Source organism: Dysidea avara, chromosome 10 (assembly GCF_963678975.1).
Source record: "Dysidea avara chromosome 10, odDysAvar1.4, whole genome shotgun sequence".
NCBI classification, from domain to species: domain Eukaryota; kingdom Metazoa; phylum Porifera; class Demospongiae; order Dictyoceratida; family Dysideidae; genus Dysidea; species Dysidea avara.
Window position 1 is genome coordinate 12,704,838 of NC_089281.1, and position 14,280 is coordinate 12,719,117.

Consider the following 14,280-nt stretch of genomic DNA (forward strand, 5'->3'; position numbering starts at 1 on the left):
ATTTGAATGCTAAAAGTACAGTGTCACGAGTTATAAAAACACTCAACAACCATTGTTACATAGTCTGACATAAAGTTATAAGCTATCGTAATATTTAGATTAGTTATGAACATTAATAACACTTTGTCCACTAGTTTATAACAAGTGACTAACCTAGTGAGCCTATGCCGTTCTACACTAAACCATTGAGAATGGCTGTAGTCTTCACTCCCGAGCACACAAATGGGATTTTGTAGTTTTTACGTCATACTGCATTTTGTGTACAATCCCTCTATTGCCCAGCGCTCTGTAATGGAATTTTAAAATGAAAAGCACATATGTGCTGTGTGTTCTGTTTTTGTGTCAAACACACTACTGATCATGTATGTAATAAATGTGATTTTTGATATGCCCTCCTTTTAGAAACGATACATTCTTGTTGATTTCAGTTCATTAATGTTTTTCCTACTATTATATAATTAGTCATGAATCATCATCACCAATCCCCTTGTATTTCCCCGGTAGTTGTCTGCTTGGTTTCTGTTTTTATTTGTTGTCATCATATAGTGTTGGTATATTCTACTAAAACAATTTCAATGTACATCTTTGTACACCTGTGTGCGTGCATGTGTGCTTATTTTCTGACTGTTGTCCTTTACTATAGACCCTTATGGGTGGAGTATCCCAAGGACCAGAACACATACCCAATGGAGGACCAATTCTTGTTGGGTAAGTATACACACTCAGTGTGATAACAGTAAATGCTACTTTCTCACTGACTTCACAGGAAACAGCTTGTTAGTGAAGCCAGTGACAGAGCAGCACACCAGTTCTGTGAATGTCTACATGCCTGGCACAAATGCCGTAAGTTGTGTGTAACCTGTGGGACTTGGAAACAGTTCCAAATAAAATACACCTTGTACAGCCTTCAGCATAGTCTCATCCCCAGCTGCATGTATGTACTTAAATTGGTACACACTTTCTGAGTCAAGAAGTTTGGCCAGTGTCACCAGGTGCATAGGTAGCTGAAGACGAGACTACCTTCAACTCCAACTAAAAGCTGTACGCAATTTTACTGCATGTTGTATTGGTTGTTAGGAAATGGACTTATAGAGTCTGCTGTTACTATATGTCATGTAGGTTTGGTATGATGTACAAACATATGAGGCGTATCCTGGTTATCGCTGGGCTAGTATTGCTACTCCGTTAAGCAAGGTGGGTACACTTTATGTACAGCTGTATGCTCACAGTACACACATACACGCACATATATACATATGTACATGTACACATTATTTCTCTTAGATACCAGTGTTCCAAAGAGGAGGTAGCATTGTTCCAAAGAAGATGAGAGTCAGGAGAGCATCCTCTTTAATGGTCAATGACCCATACACTCTAGTGGTAGCTCTGGACAACAAGGTAGTGTGACTGCAATAGTAACATCACTTACTCATTCAGAGTATGATGTGCCTTGGTTATGGGTCAGTGGACAGTTTGATTCACACAACCTTATCTTTGTATGAATCTTCAATCACCATAAATAATGAAACAATTCTCATAGCATGTATTGCTTCAAGTTATTGGTGTTGCGCCCAGGCATGAACTTCCAAGACCAATGAGCTGTGTATAGTTTGATGACATCCACCATTAATGGTGTAGAGTTAGGACAGAGTAGGGGTAACGTAACATGTGTTACATGATAATATTATTTTTGCAGTAACAAAGAAATAAGTGTATGACTAGTAGTACTGATGGTAGTAAGAAATTTTGTATGTCATACTTGTGGAATGACCTTGTACAGTACTTAATGTGGATACTGCGTACTAAGACAACAGTTTCTAAGAGACCAAGTCAGTGCCAGCATTCCTAGCTTGCCACTGCCTTCTCCAAGCGATAGATCATAACTTGTAAAGGTTCCTGAAGTCTCACTGTCATGAACTGATAGGAACCTACGTGTCAAAGATTCCTGAGGCTTCCCAGTATAAATGTCATATGTGGCTTTGACATTTTCTGACCCCACAACGTCTTGGTTACCTCCCTCCTTAGTTCCTGCCCAAAAGCATGCTATGAAAAATGTTGATGCTATACTGTATATAAAATAATCAGCATTGGTTTTCCTCAGCTTCATCTTCTGATTTATCCGAATGTAGAATGTTGTTGATTATTTATGACGCCTTGTGTACATTACTTGGCAGCATACCCAGCTCCTGAAGTAATTATTCAGACAGCTATGTCAGGTTGTTGAAAGTCTTGAAACTCCACAAGCTCTCTACTCTCAGTGTGAGGTTCTCTCGGCTTATGTATTTCTGGTCTTCCCACCATACCCATACTATGGGGAAGATGATGATAGATAATGCCTGGCTGCACTTCAACACTCTCTAAATTGACACATTCCACGGTTCAACTAAAGGGTCGCTTACTGGCTGGATCACATCAGTGGGGCTTACACTCTCTGCACAATATGGGTGGGTTGAGAGCATTGCTCGGATTCCTTAGCCAACTTATCATATTGCTGCATCTGCTGGCCTTGGGCTCTCTTAATCTGTTGTGGAAGACTCCGTGCTCTCTCAAATCACTAAATAATTTCCTGGCAAAGTATATTTCTACTACTGCCGATTGGCTGATAGTAGTTGGGACCCATGGGTTCCTTCCATACATTAAGGAAAATGGTGTCTCCCCAGTGGACACATGAGGAGCTGTTTGTTATGCGAACAGAATTGGACCCAATAACTTGTCCCAATCTTAACCACCTTTAACTACTACTTTAACAAGTGAAATCATTATTTTCTACCAATGGTAACTATACCTTTCATAAAAAGGGTACGGCATAAATGGAAAATGTTGCAGTAGGTTTGCCATCTTACTCAACATGTGTTTGAGTGTTCGGTTCAGTCGTTTGACTAGCCCATCGATCTGTGGGTGGCCACCTGATTTGGGCAATTGTTTCGTTCTCATCACCTGTGCAGTCTCCTGAATTACATTAGACAAAAACTCTGCTACACAGTCATGTATGATCCAACATTGTACTCCTTGTCTCCAGATGACATTCGCAAAACACTTTGCTACAGTAGTAACATTATGATCTGCCACAGCATATGCCTCTGACCACTTGGTCAGGTAATTCTGAATAGTGATCACCACTCTTACTTGCACAAGTCTGTGTGAAATAAATGGTAACACTATTGCCTGGTGATTGGTATAAACTGTAACCTTGTTCCCCAGTAGGTACACTTCAAAATGTTCTACTGCTTTTCACAAGTGCAGCTTCCTCCAGCTCTACTGATGCATATTAGCAACTAGCATACAGTAGGTGATTGGATAATGTTTCTTGTCATCACCAACAATGCCCCAAATCCTCTGGCACTAGCATCTGTGGATAGCTTATCTATCTCTGGTGGTCTCAACATCAGAGCAGTGCAGCTTTTTCTCTTTGAAAGCCTCCTCACATTCTTGCATCCAGTCTACCTTGACAAGCCCCTTCCTGGTGAGGGCTGTCAGTAGTTGCCAGGCCAAGGAAGCTCTTCACTTCCTTCACAGTTCTTGTCCTTATGGCTCTTGTATTTCTGTCATTCAGGTGTACTTCTTTGGAAGTTAGGATGTGTTCAAGGTACTCTACTTCATGCTGTGCAAGCTTACATTTCTGTGACTTCAATTGCAAGTTAGCTTCTCCATATTGTCTAAGTACCTTCCCAATGTGCTCCACATGCTGTGTAACAGACTTAGACACTACCAACAACAGGTCATAAAATTCCACTCCTTACCAGCTCATCAGATGCTGGAAGGTTGCCAGAGCGTTGCTCAGACCAAAAGGTATTCTCCAGTACTGTAACAGTCCCATGTAGTATTCTGGGCATGGATTCTTCTGCCACCTTGACTTTCTTCATGAGGTCCAAACAAGTAAAGTACCTGCCCTTGCACTCTCCTACTCTGTCAATTAGCTCATCGATTGTGGGCATTGGGTACTTGTCTGGTACAGTGAGCTTGTTGATTCCACTATAGCCCACACACACTCGAAGTCTTCCGTCCTCAGGACAAGTCCAGATGCATAAAAGCTATTTGATTGTTTTAACTGATCAACCTCCCTCCAGTTCCTTACACAGTGCATAAGATAGTCTCCTGGGTTCTGTGGCAATTGGAGTGTTGTCTGTCAACTTCACTTCATGTTTCATCCTCCCAATTCCTTAAGCTATGATGGTTAGCTAATATGGCTCCTGCTAGTGCAGCTCTGTCCTAGCTGCTCACCAATTATTAGTTGTTCCTCTAACTGGTCCCTTTTCTGGCTGGCATCACTATCACTCAGTGTGGCTACGTGGGACACTGATCTTCCCACTTGGGTCCTCTCACCCAACTTGTTATACAGGTTCTGAGCTACCCACAATAATACCCTTCTGAATCATCACTGACTGTCCAGCCCAGTTAGTGACAGATAATGGGAATGACTGCTCTCTAGTCCACAACTCATTTGAAAACTTGGCTTGTATAATAAACTTGTGTAGGAGTTCTTGCATTGACCCATCAGTGGTAATTTCTTTTACCTCCTTCAGAGTTTTTTCAACTGGAACCTTGTCCCACAAGATTGAATCTAGCACCTCATTAGTTTGCTTGAGAGGAGCCTACGCTGGTACTCCCTCATGGCATTAAGCAGTCCTTGAACCAACCCAAACTGCTCATATTGTAGTTCATGGCAGCATTGTTAAGCTGTCCTTGGATCAAGATGGATGCCATATTGGCCACAGTATATCTCAGGTATCTTGCCCAGTCAGTCTAGTTTTCTGCTAACATTGTCTGTTCCCAGGTAGTCCTGCCAGGAACTAGGAAAACCATCTAGCCCACTTATGATCATCCCAGCCAGTCTTCTGTAGCCTCTACATAATCTTGCAGCCAGACTTTGAAGTTGTCTTTTGCTTGCCTGCCACTGAACTTGTCTACTCGACTAGTTAATGGGGAGGGTGAGGATCTGTCTTCCCTTGTGCTAGTGCTGGCAACCTCTGACGTGGATAACTTGGGAGACATTCAACAGATTCTTTACTCAAGTTATAACGTAACACTGAGGGTAGGCGTTGCCATGCTCTCTTAACCTGAGTTGGCCTTATTATCAACAAGGTTGACCTTTTTATCAACTGACCCAACAGGCACACTGACCTTGCCATCACCATCTAACACCCTCGTAGTCATTTGCCATAAACGTTCCTCATCATACTCTATCTAACCTTTTCTGGAGTTGATCTTTCTCTGCCCTCAAGGTTCTCCCCATTATCCGCTACACACACACTTGTCAGCCACTCGGATGTTAAGTCCTCACAATCTGACTCACATGGAGCCTAATGTACGGCACCTGGAATACATGTACAAAATATTCTTACTACTTGACTTCATCAGGGCTTGTGATATAATTCTTGATCCGCTCGACCACACTCTCTGACACATGCTCCCATGCGTTGCATTGTATGGCTTGGTGCTCTGATGTAACTTTGTAATAGTCAATACAAGAATTCTTGTTTTTCTATCCTCAAGTCTTATGGCGTGAGCAGAGTTAACTGTAATCACTAGCTCTGTCACTTACCTTGGAGGGACCTCCAAGTTGTAGAATGGTGCACTGGTTAAACACACTATATATATATATATTTGGCCTTAGCAATAAGTACGAATTTAATCACAAAATGTTGATGATTTAATCCCTAAAAGTATAGTAGTAAAGTTAGTCAGTCATGTTTGTACTTCTCTTGGTGACGTTGGTGTCTTCTGTTCACATGACCTCCATCCCCTCCTCCATATTGCTGCCACTGGTGCCATGGTCTTACAATAGGATTGTAATTTAGGAAATTTTGTAAGTGTGGAATCTGGCATGTATATTCTAGCTTTTTTTCTGAACAAAGTGAAATATTTTGACAAAGTGTGTAATATTTGATAATTTGTTATACTTAGTCACATTGGTTCACTGGTGGTTCTCACTGTTAGGGTAAAGCTAAAGGACAATTGTACTCTGATGATGGTCACTCATTGGATTACAAACAAGGCCAGTATCTTGTCAGGGACTTCCAATTTGCTAACAAGAAGCTAACCAGCAGGTGTGTATGTGTTTGTATCTACTAACCATTGACTGTGTTGTGTAATGTATTATATTCTTATATTTTCAGTTCGGGTGATCCTAATGGCATCTACAAGACGAAGGAGTGGTTGGAGAGAGTCATTGTCATTGGAATGAATGTATCACCTGCCTCAATCACCATTTCTTCAGGTACTCATGACTCATTGTGTTTTGTTATTCATACACTTATATATGTATCTTTATGTAGATGAAGGTGAGAAAAACCTCAGGTTCAAGTACGATGCCCCCAAGAAGGTTGTGGAAGTGAAGAAGCCTGGACTAAATATCAGCAAAGATTTCGTTATCACTTTTAGTTAGATGTATTACTAAATTAGAATAGGAACAATTAATAAAATCTCTTCCTAAACCATTTCACATACATTCATGACAGCATTAGTTCAATTGTCATCTGAATCACCGTCATCATCACTGACTTTTCTTTTTCTGTGTGTTAACTTAAAATCAATAGCAGCATAGTTGGTCGCTGCTGTGATAGGTTCAGTGTTTTGTCCCTTAGCTATGCTGTCACTTTCAGGGTTACCCATACCTCCCATCTTTGCACTATTGTCTATTTCACTCATGAAATTTTTCAGACCCCTTGCTCTAGCCACTTGGTGGTCAATATCACTCAGAGGGTTCATCATGCTCTCTATCCCATTTTTTTTAGGAGCCACTTTGGTCTCAGAATTAATTTCACTCCTCATCATTTCTCTATTCAATTTGTGGTCAGCACCAATCTGAGGCTTAATATGACTCCACATGACAGTCCTGTTGTGAGCAGTGTCACTTTGAGGGCTGATCTCATCCCCCATCCTCTCTTGATCATCAGCCTGAGGGTTATTTCTTCTATAATAGTCAAGTTCAACCTGTAGAAAAAAATTAAAAGAGAATAAAGCAAATGTAACTTAGCCAATGCACAGATGATTTGCAGAGGTAATATTAAGCTAAATATTGCTTATACCCCGGTAGTGGTAATGCACCTATCTATATGTCACATCTGGGTGGTCCCCTGGGGAGTAGAGATAACTTTTAGAGATACAAATCCCCTGCTACATGAAGCACTGCATGCTGGATTTCTTATCCCTGTATCATATCAATGATTTTCAATACCTATGGTGGATGGTGAATGAAAATTCTCAAATAAATGTCTTAAAAGGCTTTTATACCTTTGTAGTTTGGAGAATTTGTAAGCGTTTTATTGGTGGCTATATATAGCTTGTCTTTTAGGCTCATACCCTATATTGCTATGTGCACTCAATACAAAGCATTCCACCTCAAGGAATGGACACGTTCTAGAGTTCTATTATATGCAGTTACACCTACAACACATAGTTTATTGTTGTGCATATTGCAAGCATGTTCCTCATTCAAACACCGGCTATAAGAAATAGATGCTGGGCTAACTTGTTCAAATGTCATTATTTGTAGAAAAATAAAGCACCCAGCAGGCTGTACATGGACAAGTGGTTCCACGTGGCATGCTTTTTCAAACATTTTTTGCTTAAAAATTGTACACACATGTTCCTCAGTTGCCCAACTCTTTCCTCTGACGTGACATTCACATCACATATCGACAATACAAAGGTTACTGTACAAATATTGACAGACATTTGTACCTGATGGCCATCTAAAGTGTGTAAAGCTGCCTCCATTGCCTTCTCTGCACCTGTCATGCTTTGCATCACCACAAATCCATAACCTTTAGATCTTCCGGTCTCCAAGTCCTAATTTTTATGCGTGTGATGTTGTTAAAAATGTCAACACTTACAATAACAACCCGAGTCTTCTCTACTACACCATACTTTTTGAAATAGTTCTTCAATGTATCTGTAAACAAAAAATCAACTGACACACATCTAGCCTGCATGGGTGATCCGCACATAAAATGTTTGCAACTAGCATAATACCTGTACATACAATAATATGTGGAGAACTTATGTACTTACTATGACAAGTAGTCCATCGCATTCCCAGTACTACCAATTTCCTTGATGATCGCACAGCGTTGAAAGAGTGAGCCGCACTCATCACATGCACACAGCTCGGGTTATATCGTGGAGAGTTTATCACTTCGCACTACTCAGCTCATTCGATCACCCCGTCACACGTTTCCAACTAATGATCACCATTCTAATTAAAGCGTACCATATACGCGTTACTTCGTTACCGTGCAATTTCCATGTTCAGACTGAGGAGATACAAGAAAGTTTTAGCTTTTTCTGCAGTTAGTGCGGCATCTCTGTGGCTATTAGAGCATTACAGTGAGGCTAATTCACTATGGTCGTCATTTAGAATTGTGAGGTTCGGGAGGGCTGCATCTGCCGTAAGTCACCTTCAAATCGCAGCATGACGTATATTCACAACACAGGCACTTAATGTTTGCATTGGATACCAATTTTCTCCAACCATTACTGATGGCAGCAGTGATAAAGAAAAAGCAACAAGATCAGAGGTGTGTACGTATATACATGGATTGTTGTTATCCAGTGACTGCGTACAATGTGATGGTTGCAGTTACACCATCAGTCGGCGATATGTCTAAGAGACATGTGTAGCAAGAATGGTGGACTGTTCATCAAAGCAGGACAAGTAGTAGCATCAATGGATTATTTATTTCCTCACGAATATGTTGAAGTGTTCAAAATATTCCACAGTGATGCACCACAGTCCTCCCTTCGACAGCTTAAGCAAGTCTTAGGCAAAGAACTTGGTCAAAATGTTGATGATATTATTGAGGAATTTGTACCCACCCCACTGGGTGCTGCATCATTAGCTCAGTGCCACAAAGTTTATTTGAAGGACGGAAGAACAGTGGCCATGAAGATACAACATCCAAATGTAAAGGCTACGTCTAGTGCTGATGTTAAGACGATTGAAGTATGGAAAATTATGCTACAGTAACTACTGTTTTTGTATGTCTCTTGATAGTTTTTGGTCTACTGTGCTTCATGGTTGTTTCCAAGTTTCCAGTTCAACTGGTTAGTGGAGGAAATCAAGCGCAACTTACCAAATGAGTTAGACTTCATATGTGAAGCTCAGAATATGGAGAAATTCTCTAAATTGTTTACACAGTTCCCTTTTATTAAGGTACAGTGAGGGTGCTTGTGTGTATGTATACCCTGGAGTGTGGACACCTTAGTAATGTATAAAATGCAGTGGAGTACAGAAGTTTGCAGAATCTTTGCTACAAAACTGTAAAGTGAGAACTGAAAAAAATTTCAGAAATTCCCTATACAAACACATCTAGGAATGCTTGCATAAATGCTGCTGACCTAGCCTTTGTCACATTGCTGAAACCACACTTCAAAGGTGCCTAAAATCTTTAAGTATTTGTCTGTGTTGCAATCATGGGAAAATAAGCCATGAAAAGAAGACTGGAATTATAATAGAGAAGCTTTGATAGGCACACCAGCCAGAAACCATTGGTTATTAAATGTTATAAAGAAGCATTGATAGTGGTGCACACAGGCTGGGTATCAGCAAGAGTTCATAATATTTGTATATACAAATATTATGAACTCTTTCTATCATGGTGTTGCTCATGGGATGTAATTCATGTATATTGTAGTGTTTATGTCAGTGCTGCTACTAACTGCTGTTGGTACTGAATGGGTGCAGGCAGACTGGTAACCTCTAGGACAGTAGCAGCACCCAAATCATCAGCTCAGTCCAAACCCTCCTGCAAAAAGAATGCTTGAGTGTACACTTGTTTTAATGCCCTGCTCTCGGCTTGCAAGGCTATTGCTAGGACACACCACTACACACACATTATTACTGCATGATTATACAATACACTAGAGCAGAACATGTTGAACTTGCAGGCTCCCACTGTACACTGGGACCTAACTACCAGGAGTGTCCTAACAATGGAGTTCTGTGAAGGAGGAAAGATTAATGACTTTCAATACATGAAGCAGAGAGGAATAGATTGCACAGAGGTGTGTACGGTTCTGCAGTATTCTCTTTTCAAATTCTGTACAGGTTTCGTGGAAGTTAGGAAGGCTATACAGCGAGATGATATTTGTTAATGGGTACATTCATTGTGACCCTCATCCTGGAAATGTCCTCATTAGAAAAGATGCAGACAGAGAAACTGAAATTATAATGCTTGACCATGGTCTCTATACTGTAAGTTTGACCCCATCATTTACTAGTGTCAATTTGACCTTGTATTATTCAGCAATTGACTGATGAGTTTCGACTTACCTACTGCAACCTCTGGCAAGGAATGTTGAAGGGGGACACTGAAGTAGTTAAACATAATTGTCAGCTGCTAAATGCTGGGAATCTCTATCCATTACTTGCTAGCATGGTGTGTGCACAAACATGGGACAGTATAGCAAATGCTGAACTTGATAAAGGTCCTCCTTCTTCAACTGAAGTAAGGAACTTGTGTGTGATTTGGAAATGATTGTCTTGTTTTATAGAAAGCTCACATCAAGAAATACGTAATTCAATACTCTAGTGAGATCACTCAATTATTGGCTACTGTTCCACGTGATTTATTGCTCATTTTCAAGACCAATGACCTAGTCCGCAGCGTGGAAAGATCACTTGGCACAAGACACAGTGCTACAGGCTTCATCACTATGTCGAAGTGTTGTGTTAGGGCAGTTGCTAATAACAGTATTAAACATAGCAATGGTCTACTCATGACAGTAACTGCTAAACTAAAAATGTATTACCAACTTTTAATACTACACTTGTATGAATTATGGCATAACTTCGTTTAAGAATTTAACGTTAACTTTTCAAAATGGGTAAGGAATACAATGGACAAAACCACTAAACGACACTATCTCAGCAGTCACAGGTGAGATTATAAGGGTAACACAGAAGTGTCAGATCGCTTCAATGTCGATATCATCTATGTTTTCTTCCTTTGCAGCTTCCTCTTGCACTATGATACCACCTCCGGAACCCTTCTGCTTGTCAGAATAAACAACCTAATTGTTGGGAGATTCACAGTAGTACTAGCAGTGTTTGTTTCTGTACCTTGACCTCATCTTCATCACTAGAGCTTTCTTCCTCAGCACTGCGTAGCCATTCTATAACTGGCGTTGCAATGCTACGTATCTTGGTGGCTAATTCAGCAGCTATTATTTGCTTCTTTGGCATCTATAGAGAATACTAACCATAAAGTCTTATCCATACAAACTTGTCCACGTGATCACCCTCGTGTTTTTACTCACCTTGGTATGCCATTCAAAAAATGCCTCTTCCTCCACCAGATCACTATCATAGAGTGCTTTAAGGATGTGTGGCACCTTAGCCATCAGTTCTGGGTGATCTGTAGCCACCATTCCTTCCACAGCATCCAGAAGGTGTTTCTGAGATTTGGTCTTGCCATATACAAACTGCAAGAAGATGGGACGGTAGACTGTAACTTGGTTCAAGATGTCCTTGTCAAACAGCAGCTCTGCCAGAATGCCAGCGGCCTTGTCAAACATGTCTAGACGTTCCGCCTCAGCTTTCACAGTACTAAGATCCTTAGCAAGACGAGATACTCCCCCAGCACTGATAATGCCCTACACCAAAGAGTGAGCATTCTTATACGCCCGCCACATGTAAAACACAAGATTTACACTACACACCTTTGTGAACTTGTAGAAGAGGTCTACCCTTTCAGCTGATGTCTTCTCCAGGTCACTGTGCATGGTAAGAGTGGCAACACCATTTGACATCTTTTCCATCCGAGCCTTTACAGCATCCTCTGATGTGTCCACACTCCACTCATCATTTTCATCATCGTCATTATCATCAGAACCACTCTTACTGTCCTAAACGAAAGCATATCCATAGCTATGCAAGATTCATTATACTTGCCTTTGTGTTTTCATCAAACTTGAATCCATCCTTTTCTGGAGAAGTAGGAGATTCTGTAGGAGAATCTTTCCCCTTACGCTGTTGGCTCTTCTTTCCTTTTCTACCCCTAATAGAGCACACCATCACATTATTACACAATAACATAATTATACTAACTTCTTTCCACCACCACCAGCTGTTGCAGATTGTCCTGAAGGATTATTAACAATGTGGGTAGTCAACTTGTGCCTCATGTCCAGTAATCCATGATAGCCACATGCAGCACAATCCTGGCTGATCTTGGTCTTGGAGGAAGACACAATCTAAATGGGGAGGGAAAAAACAACAAAAAAAACCTGTCAACTCTAATTAATGAACACTCCATCAATATTAATTTTATGCATCATCATCTTGGTCAAAATTACATCAGTGTTGCACAAGTGGCTTACCAAAGCAGTTTCGGGGTTTTCACATTCTGGGCAGAGGACAAACTTCTTGATGAACCCATCCAGCAAATCTTGTAGCCTGGCCACCTCATGCGACCCATTGACAATGTAGCGACTGTTCTTGGCATCCATTTGGGTCTGAGCACCAAGCTCACACCCAAAGAACTTGCATATATCTGGAGTTAAAAAATGAAACACGTGAAGTTTGTACAAGTAACCACTGTGTATTCACCAAATTAACGCAATGTACTAGTAATTCAATGATGTCTACACATACACAAAGACACTATACTCCACACATAATGGGTCCTTACAGGTTGGTGGTCTTTCCAAAGCTTTTCCAACAGCCTCAGCATTCACAATCACTGTCTTTATACCATTGCCTTTCCCTTCGACCTGAGAGCACAGGATGGTTAAACAGTAAAGCACACCCAAGACATTTTACCTTAGCCACTAGAGGAGGCATCTTGTATCGGTAGAATTGGTCTGGGTTGTCTCGGTTGACGTTAATTGCCATTGTGAGTGTAGTATAAGTTGTTCAGGTAAATAATCAACACTAAAACATTTATCACTAGTTAGCAACTCTACAGAGTAGTCGTTAGTTTGATGATTCTTCATGCAAATTGTAAGTAACAGGTCGGGTTTACTGTCAGCGTCTCCTGTAAATGTAACAACTGTTGTAAATTACCGCCATTTGTGATTGCATCATGCGAACAAAATAGCGGGATATCCAACAAACACATCTTTCTACTGCTTACCCCTTTTTTTCTTAGAGTTGTAGAACTTCATAAACCTTTTTTCTTGAATTCCTCTCGGCGATATCTCGACTAGAAGGGATGGAACAAAAAGGCGTTAAAATCAAACCAGACGGCACAAAACTGTAACTTTCTTATGATTATAAATCACAAATAACCTTGGACAAGTGACTGAATCTCCGTAACTTATGTCACAACTTTAATACACACAACTTCGCTTCTCACACGCAACTTACCAACAACAAAGAGTGAGACTCTCGTGAGTACCTAGATCACATGACAGTTATCTTTGTTGATAGTCTCGTGCCCAGCAGGGCTCGCGCTAATGCGCATTAGCGCGAGCCCCACGAGACTACATCGTTCAATCTCATTTTGTTTCGAGCGCTTATAATGCCTTTTTTGTTAGCACTAGCGGCAGCACTGCAATGTATATTTAAAAGCCTCGAGCTCCATGCCATGTACTCACTAACATTGAATTGCATGTATTCCATCATGCATATGCTAGCATGGGCATAGCTAGCATACCAGTAGAAATATTTTATTTTTGTCATACATGCATGCGACCATAATTAATGGCCTGGCTAACTTGTCTGTCATTCAGTGTATGCTGCCCGCTGTACCGATGAGTCACTGGTCATGGTGTTTTATCATGACATTACTAGCATTCGTACTAACATAATGTAAAGTAGCTATATTCATACTATAGCATTACTACATGAAAAATCAGATCAGTAGCTACAAGTGTGGCTCAGCAAGCACATGTGTTTTGGCTTCATTAAGAAGGTGTGACAAAAGAGAGCATACCAAACTCTCATTATGTAATATATGGTGAAAGCTACCATGAACATAATTAAAGTGCTGGGACTATGAAAACATCTTTAGAGGCTAGATCTTGTGTGATTCCATCCATGTGTTACTACACTTTCTCCCAATATAGTAGATGAAGTAGAAAGCTTTGAAAACACAAGTATCATACACAAAACACCTACCCTAGCTATCATGTGTTATATAACATCATGCTAAGACCATTTATGGTAAAGATTAGGATACCTCCATTGCAGTAATATTGTGGTAACAATGATAATTCTCTACACCATACATTCAGTGTCTTCAATGAACTAAAATATCTGGAGAAAATGATCTAGCAATTTACCAACACATATTTTTTTCCTGTTCATTGTCAAGATCAATGACCTCACATGCAGCA

At 40.5% G+C, this 14,280-nt stretch overlaps 4 protein-coding genes across 5 annotated transcripts in view; 2 read left to right on the forward strand and 2 right to left on the reverse strand.

The window, feature by feature from the left end:
• Positions 1-6,490, forward strand: part of LOC136268575 (neutral alpha-glucosidase AB-like) — a 30,061-nt gene extending 23,571 nt beyond the window's left edge. Inside the window, exons 17-23 of the mRNA XM_066063952.1 lie at positions 644-708; positions 767-843; positions 1,120-1,194; positions 1,285-1,398; positions 5,938-6,047; positions 6,117-6,217; positions 6,276-6,490. Coding sequence (XP_065920024.1) covers positions 644-708; positions 767-843; positions 1,120-1,194; positions 1,285-1,398; positions 5,938-6,047; positions 6,117-6,217; positions 6,276-6,385 — 652 coding nt within the window. The 3' untranslated portion in view covers positions 6,386-6,490. The remainder of the gene's footprint in view (positions 1-643; positions 709-766; positions 844-1,119; positions 1,195-1,284; positions 1,399-5,937; positions 6,048-6,116; positions 6,218-6,275) is intronic.
• On the reverse strand, positions 6,391-8,207 carry LOC136268580 (DAZ-associated protein 1-like). Its single transcript, XM_066063957.1, has 4 exons — positions 8,014-8,207; positions 7,836-7,894; positions 7,684-7,791; positions 6,391-6,933 (listed from the first exon to the last, which is right to left on the reverse strand). The coding sequence occupies exons 1-4, from the start codon at positions 8,093-8,095 to the stop codon at positions 6,466-6,468; spliced, it is 717 nt and encodes a 238-aa protein (XP_065920029.1). The 5' UTR covers positions 8,096-8,207; the 3' UTR covers positions 6,391-6,465.
• LOC136268576 (aarF domain-containing protein kinase 1-like) lies at positions 8,194-10,814 on the forward strand. Its single transcript, XM_066063953.1, has 8 exons — positions 8,194-8,390; positions 8,436-8,519; positions 8,582-8,944; positions 8,996-9,154; positions 9,889-10,005; positions 10,049-10,195; positions 10,248-10,448; positions 10,495-10,814. The coding sequence occupies exons 1-8, from the start codon at positions 8,247-8,249 to the stop codon at positions 10,798-10,800; spliced, it is 1,521 nt and encodes a 506-aa protein (XP_065920025.1). The 5' UTR covers positions 8,194-8,246; the 3' UTR covers positions 10,801-10,814.
• LOC136268577 (eukaryotic translation initiation factor 5-like) lies at positions 10,792-13,391 on the reverse strand. 2 transcript variants are annotated; one of them, XM_066063954.1, is made up of 11 exons: positions 13,310-13,391; positions 13,077-13,145; positions 12,764-12,977; positions 12,633-12,714; positions 12,322-12,494; positions 12,050-12,195; positions 11,894-11,999; positions 11,662-11,847; positions 11,260-11,595; positions 11,063-11,185; positions 10,792-11,013 (listed from the first exon to the last, which is right to left on the reverse strand). In XM_066063954.1, the coding sequence occupies exons 3-11, from the start codon at positions 12,833-12,835 to the stop codon at positions 10,909-10,911; spliced, it is 1,329 nt and encodes a 442-aa protein (XP_065920026.1). In that variant the 5' UTR covers positions 12,836-12,977; positions 13,077-13,145; positions 13,310-13,391; the 3' UTR covers positions 10,792-10,908. The 2 variants fall into 2 exon arrangements, with proteins under 2 accessions (XP_065920026.1, XP_065920027.1); XM_066063955.1 differs by having other exon boundaries at positions 13,232-13,356.
• Positions 13,392-14,280: the final 889 nt, after the last annotated feature.

What these genes read in the sequence shown, in the direction of transcription:
- LOC136268577 (XM_066063954.1), bottom strand. Translation starts at nt 12,835, where the DNA reads ATGGCAATTAACGTCAACCGAGACAACCCAGACCAATTCTACCGATAC. An exon ending in GCTGGTGGTGGTGGAAAGAA is followed by an intron (nt 12,000 to 12,049) that starts GTTAGTATAATT and finishes GTGCTCTATTAG; the next exon opens with GGGTAGAAAAGGAAAGAAGA. An exon ending in TCTTCTACAAGTTCACAAAG is followed by an intron (nt 11,596 to 11,661) that starts GTGTGTAGTGTA and finishes TCTTTGGTGTAG; the next exon opens with GGCATTATCAGTGCTGGGGG.
- LOC136268580 (XM_066063957.1), bottom strand. Translation starts at nt 8,095, where the DNA reads ATGAGTGCGGCTCACTCTTTCAACGCTGTGCGATCATCAAGGAAATTG. An exon ending in AGAAGACTCGGGTTGTTATT is followed by an intron (nt 7,792 to 7,835) that starts GTAAGTGTTGAC and finishes CATAAAAATTAG; the next exon opens with GACTTGGAGACCGGAAGATC. An exon ending in ACACTTTAGATGGCCATCAG is followed by an intron (nt 6,934 to 7,683) that starts GTACAAATGTCT and finishes TTTTTTCTACAG; the next exon opens with GTTGAACTTGACTATTATAG.
- LOC136268576 (XM_066063953.1), top strand. Translation starts at nt 8,247, where the DNA reads ATGTTCAGACTGAGGAGATACAAGAAAGTTTTAGCTTTTTCTGCAGTT. An exon ending in TCGGGAGGGCTGCATCTGCC is followed by an intron (nt 8,391 to 8,435) that starts GTAAGTCACCTT and finishes TTCACAACACAG; the next exon opens with GCACTTAATGTTTGCATTGG. An exon ending in GAGGAATAGATTGCACAGAG is followed by an intron (nt 10,006 to 10,048) that starts GTGTGTACGGTT and finishes AATTCTGTACAG; the next exon opens with GTTTCGTGGAAGTTAGGAAG.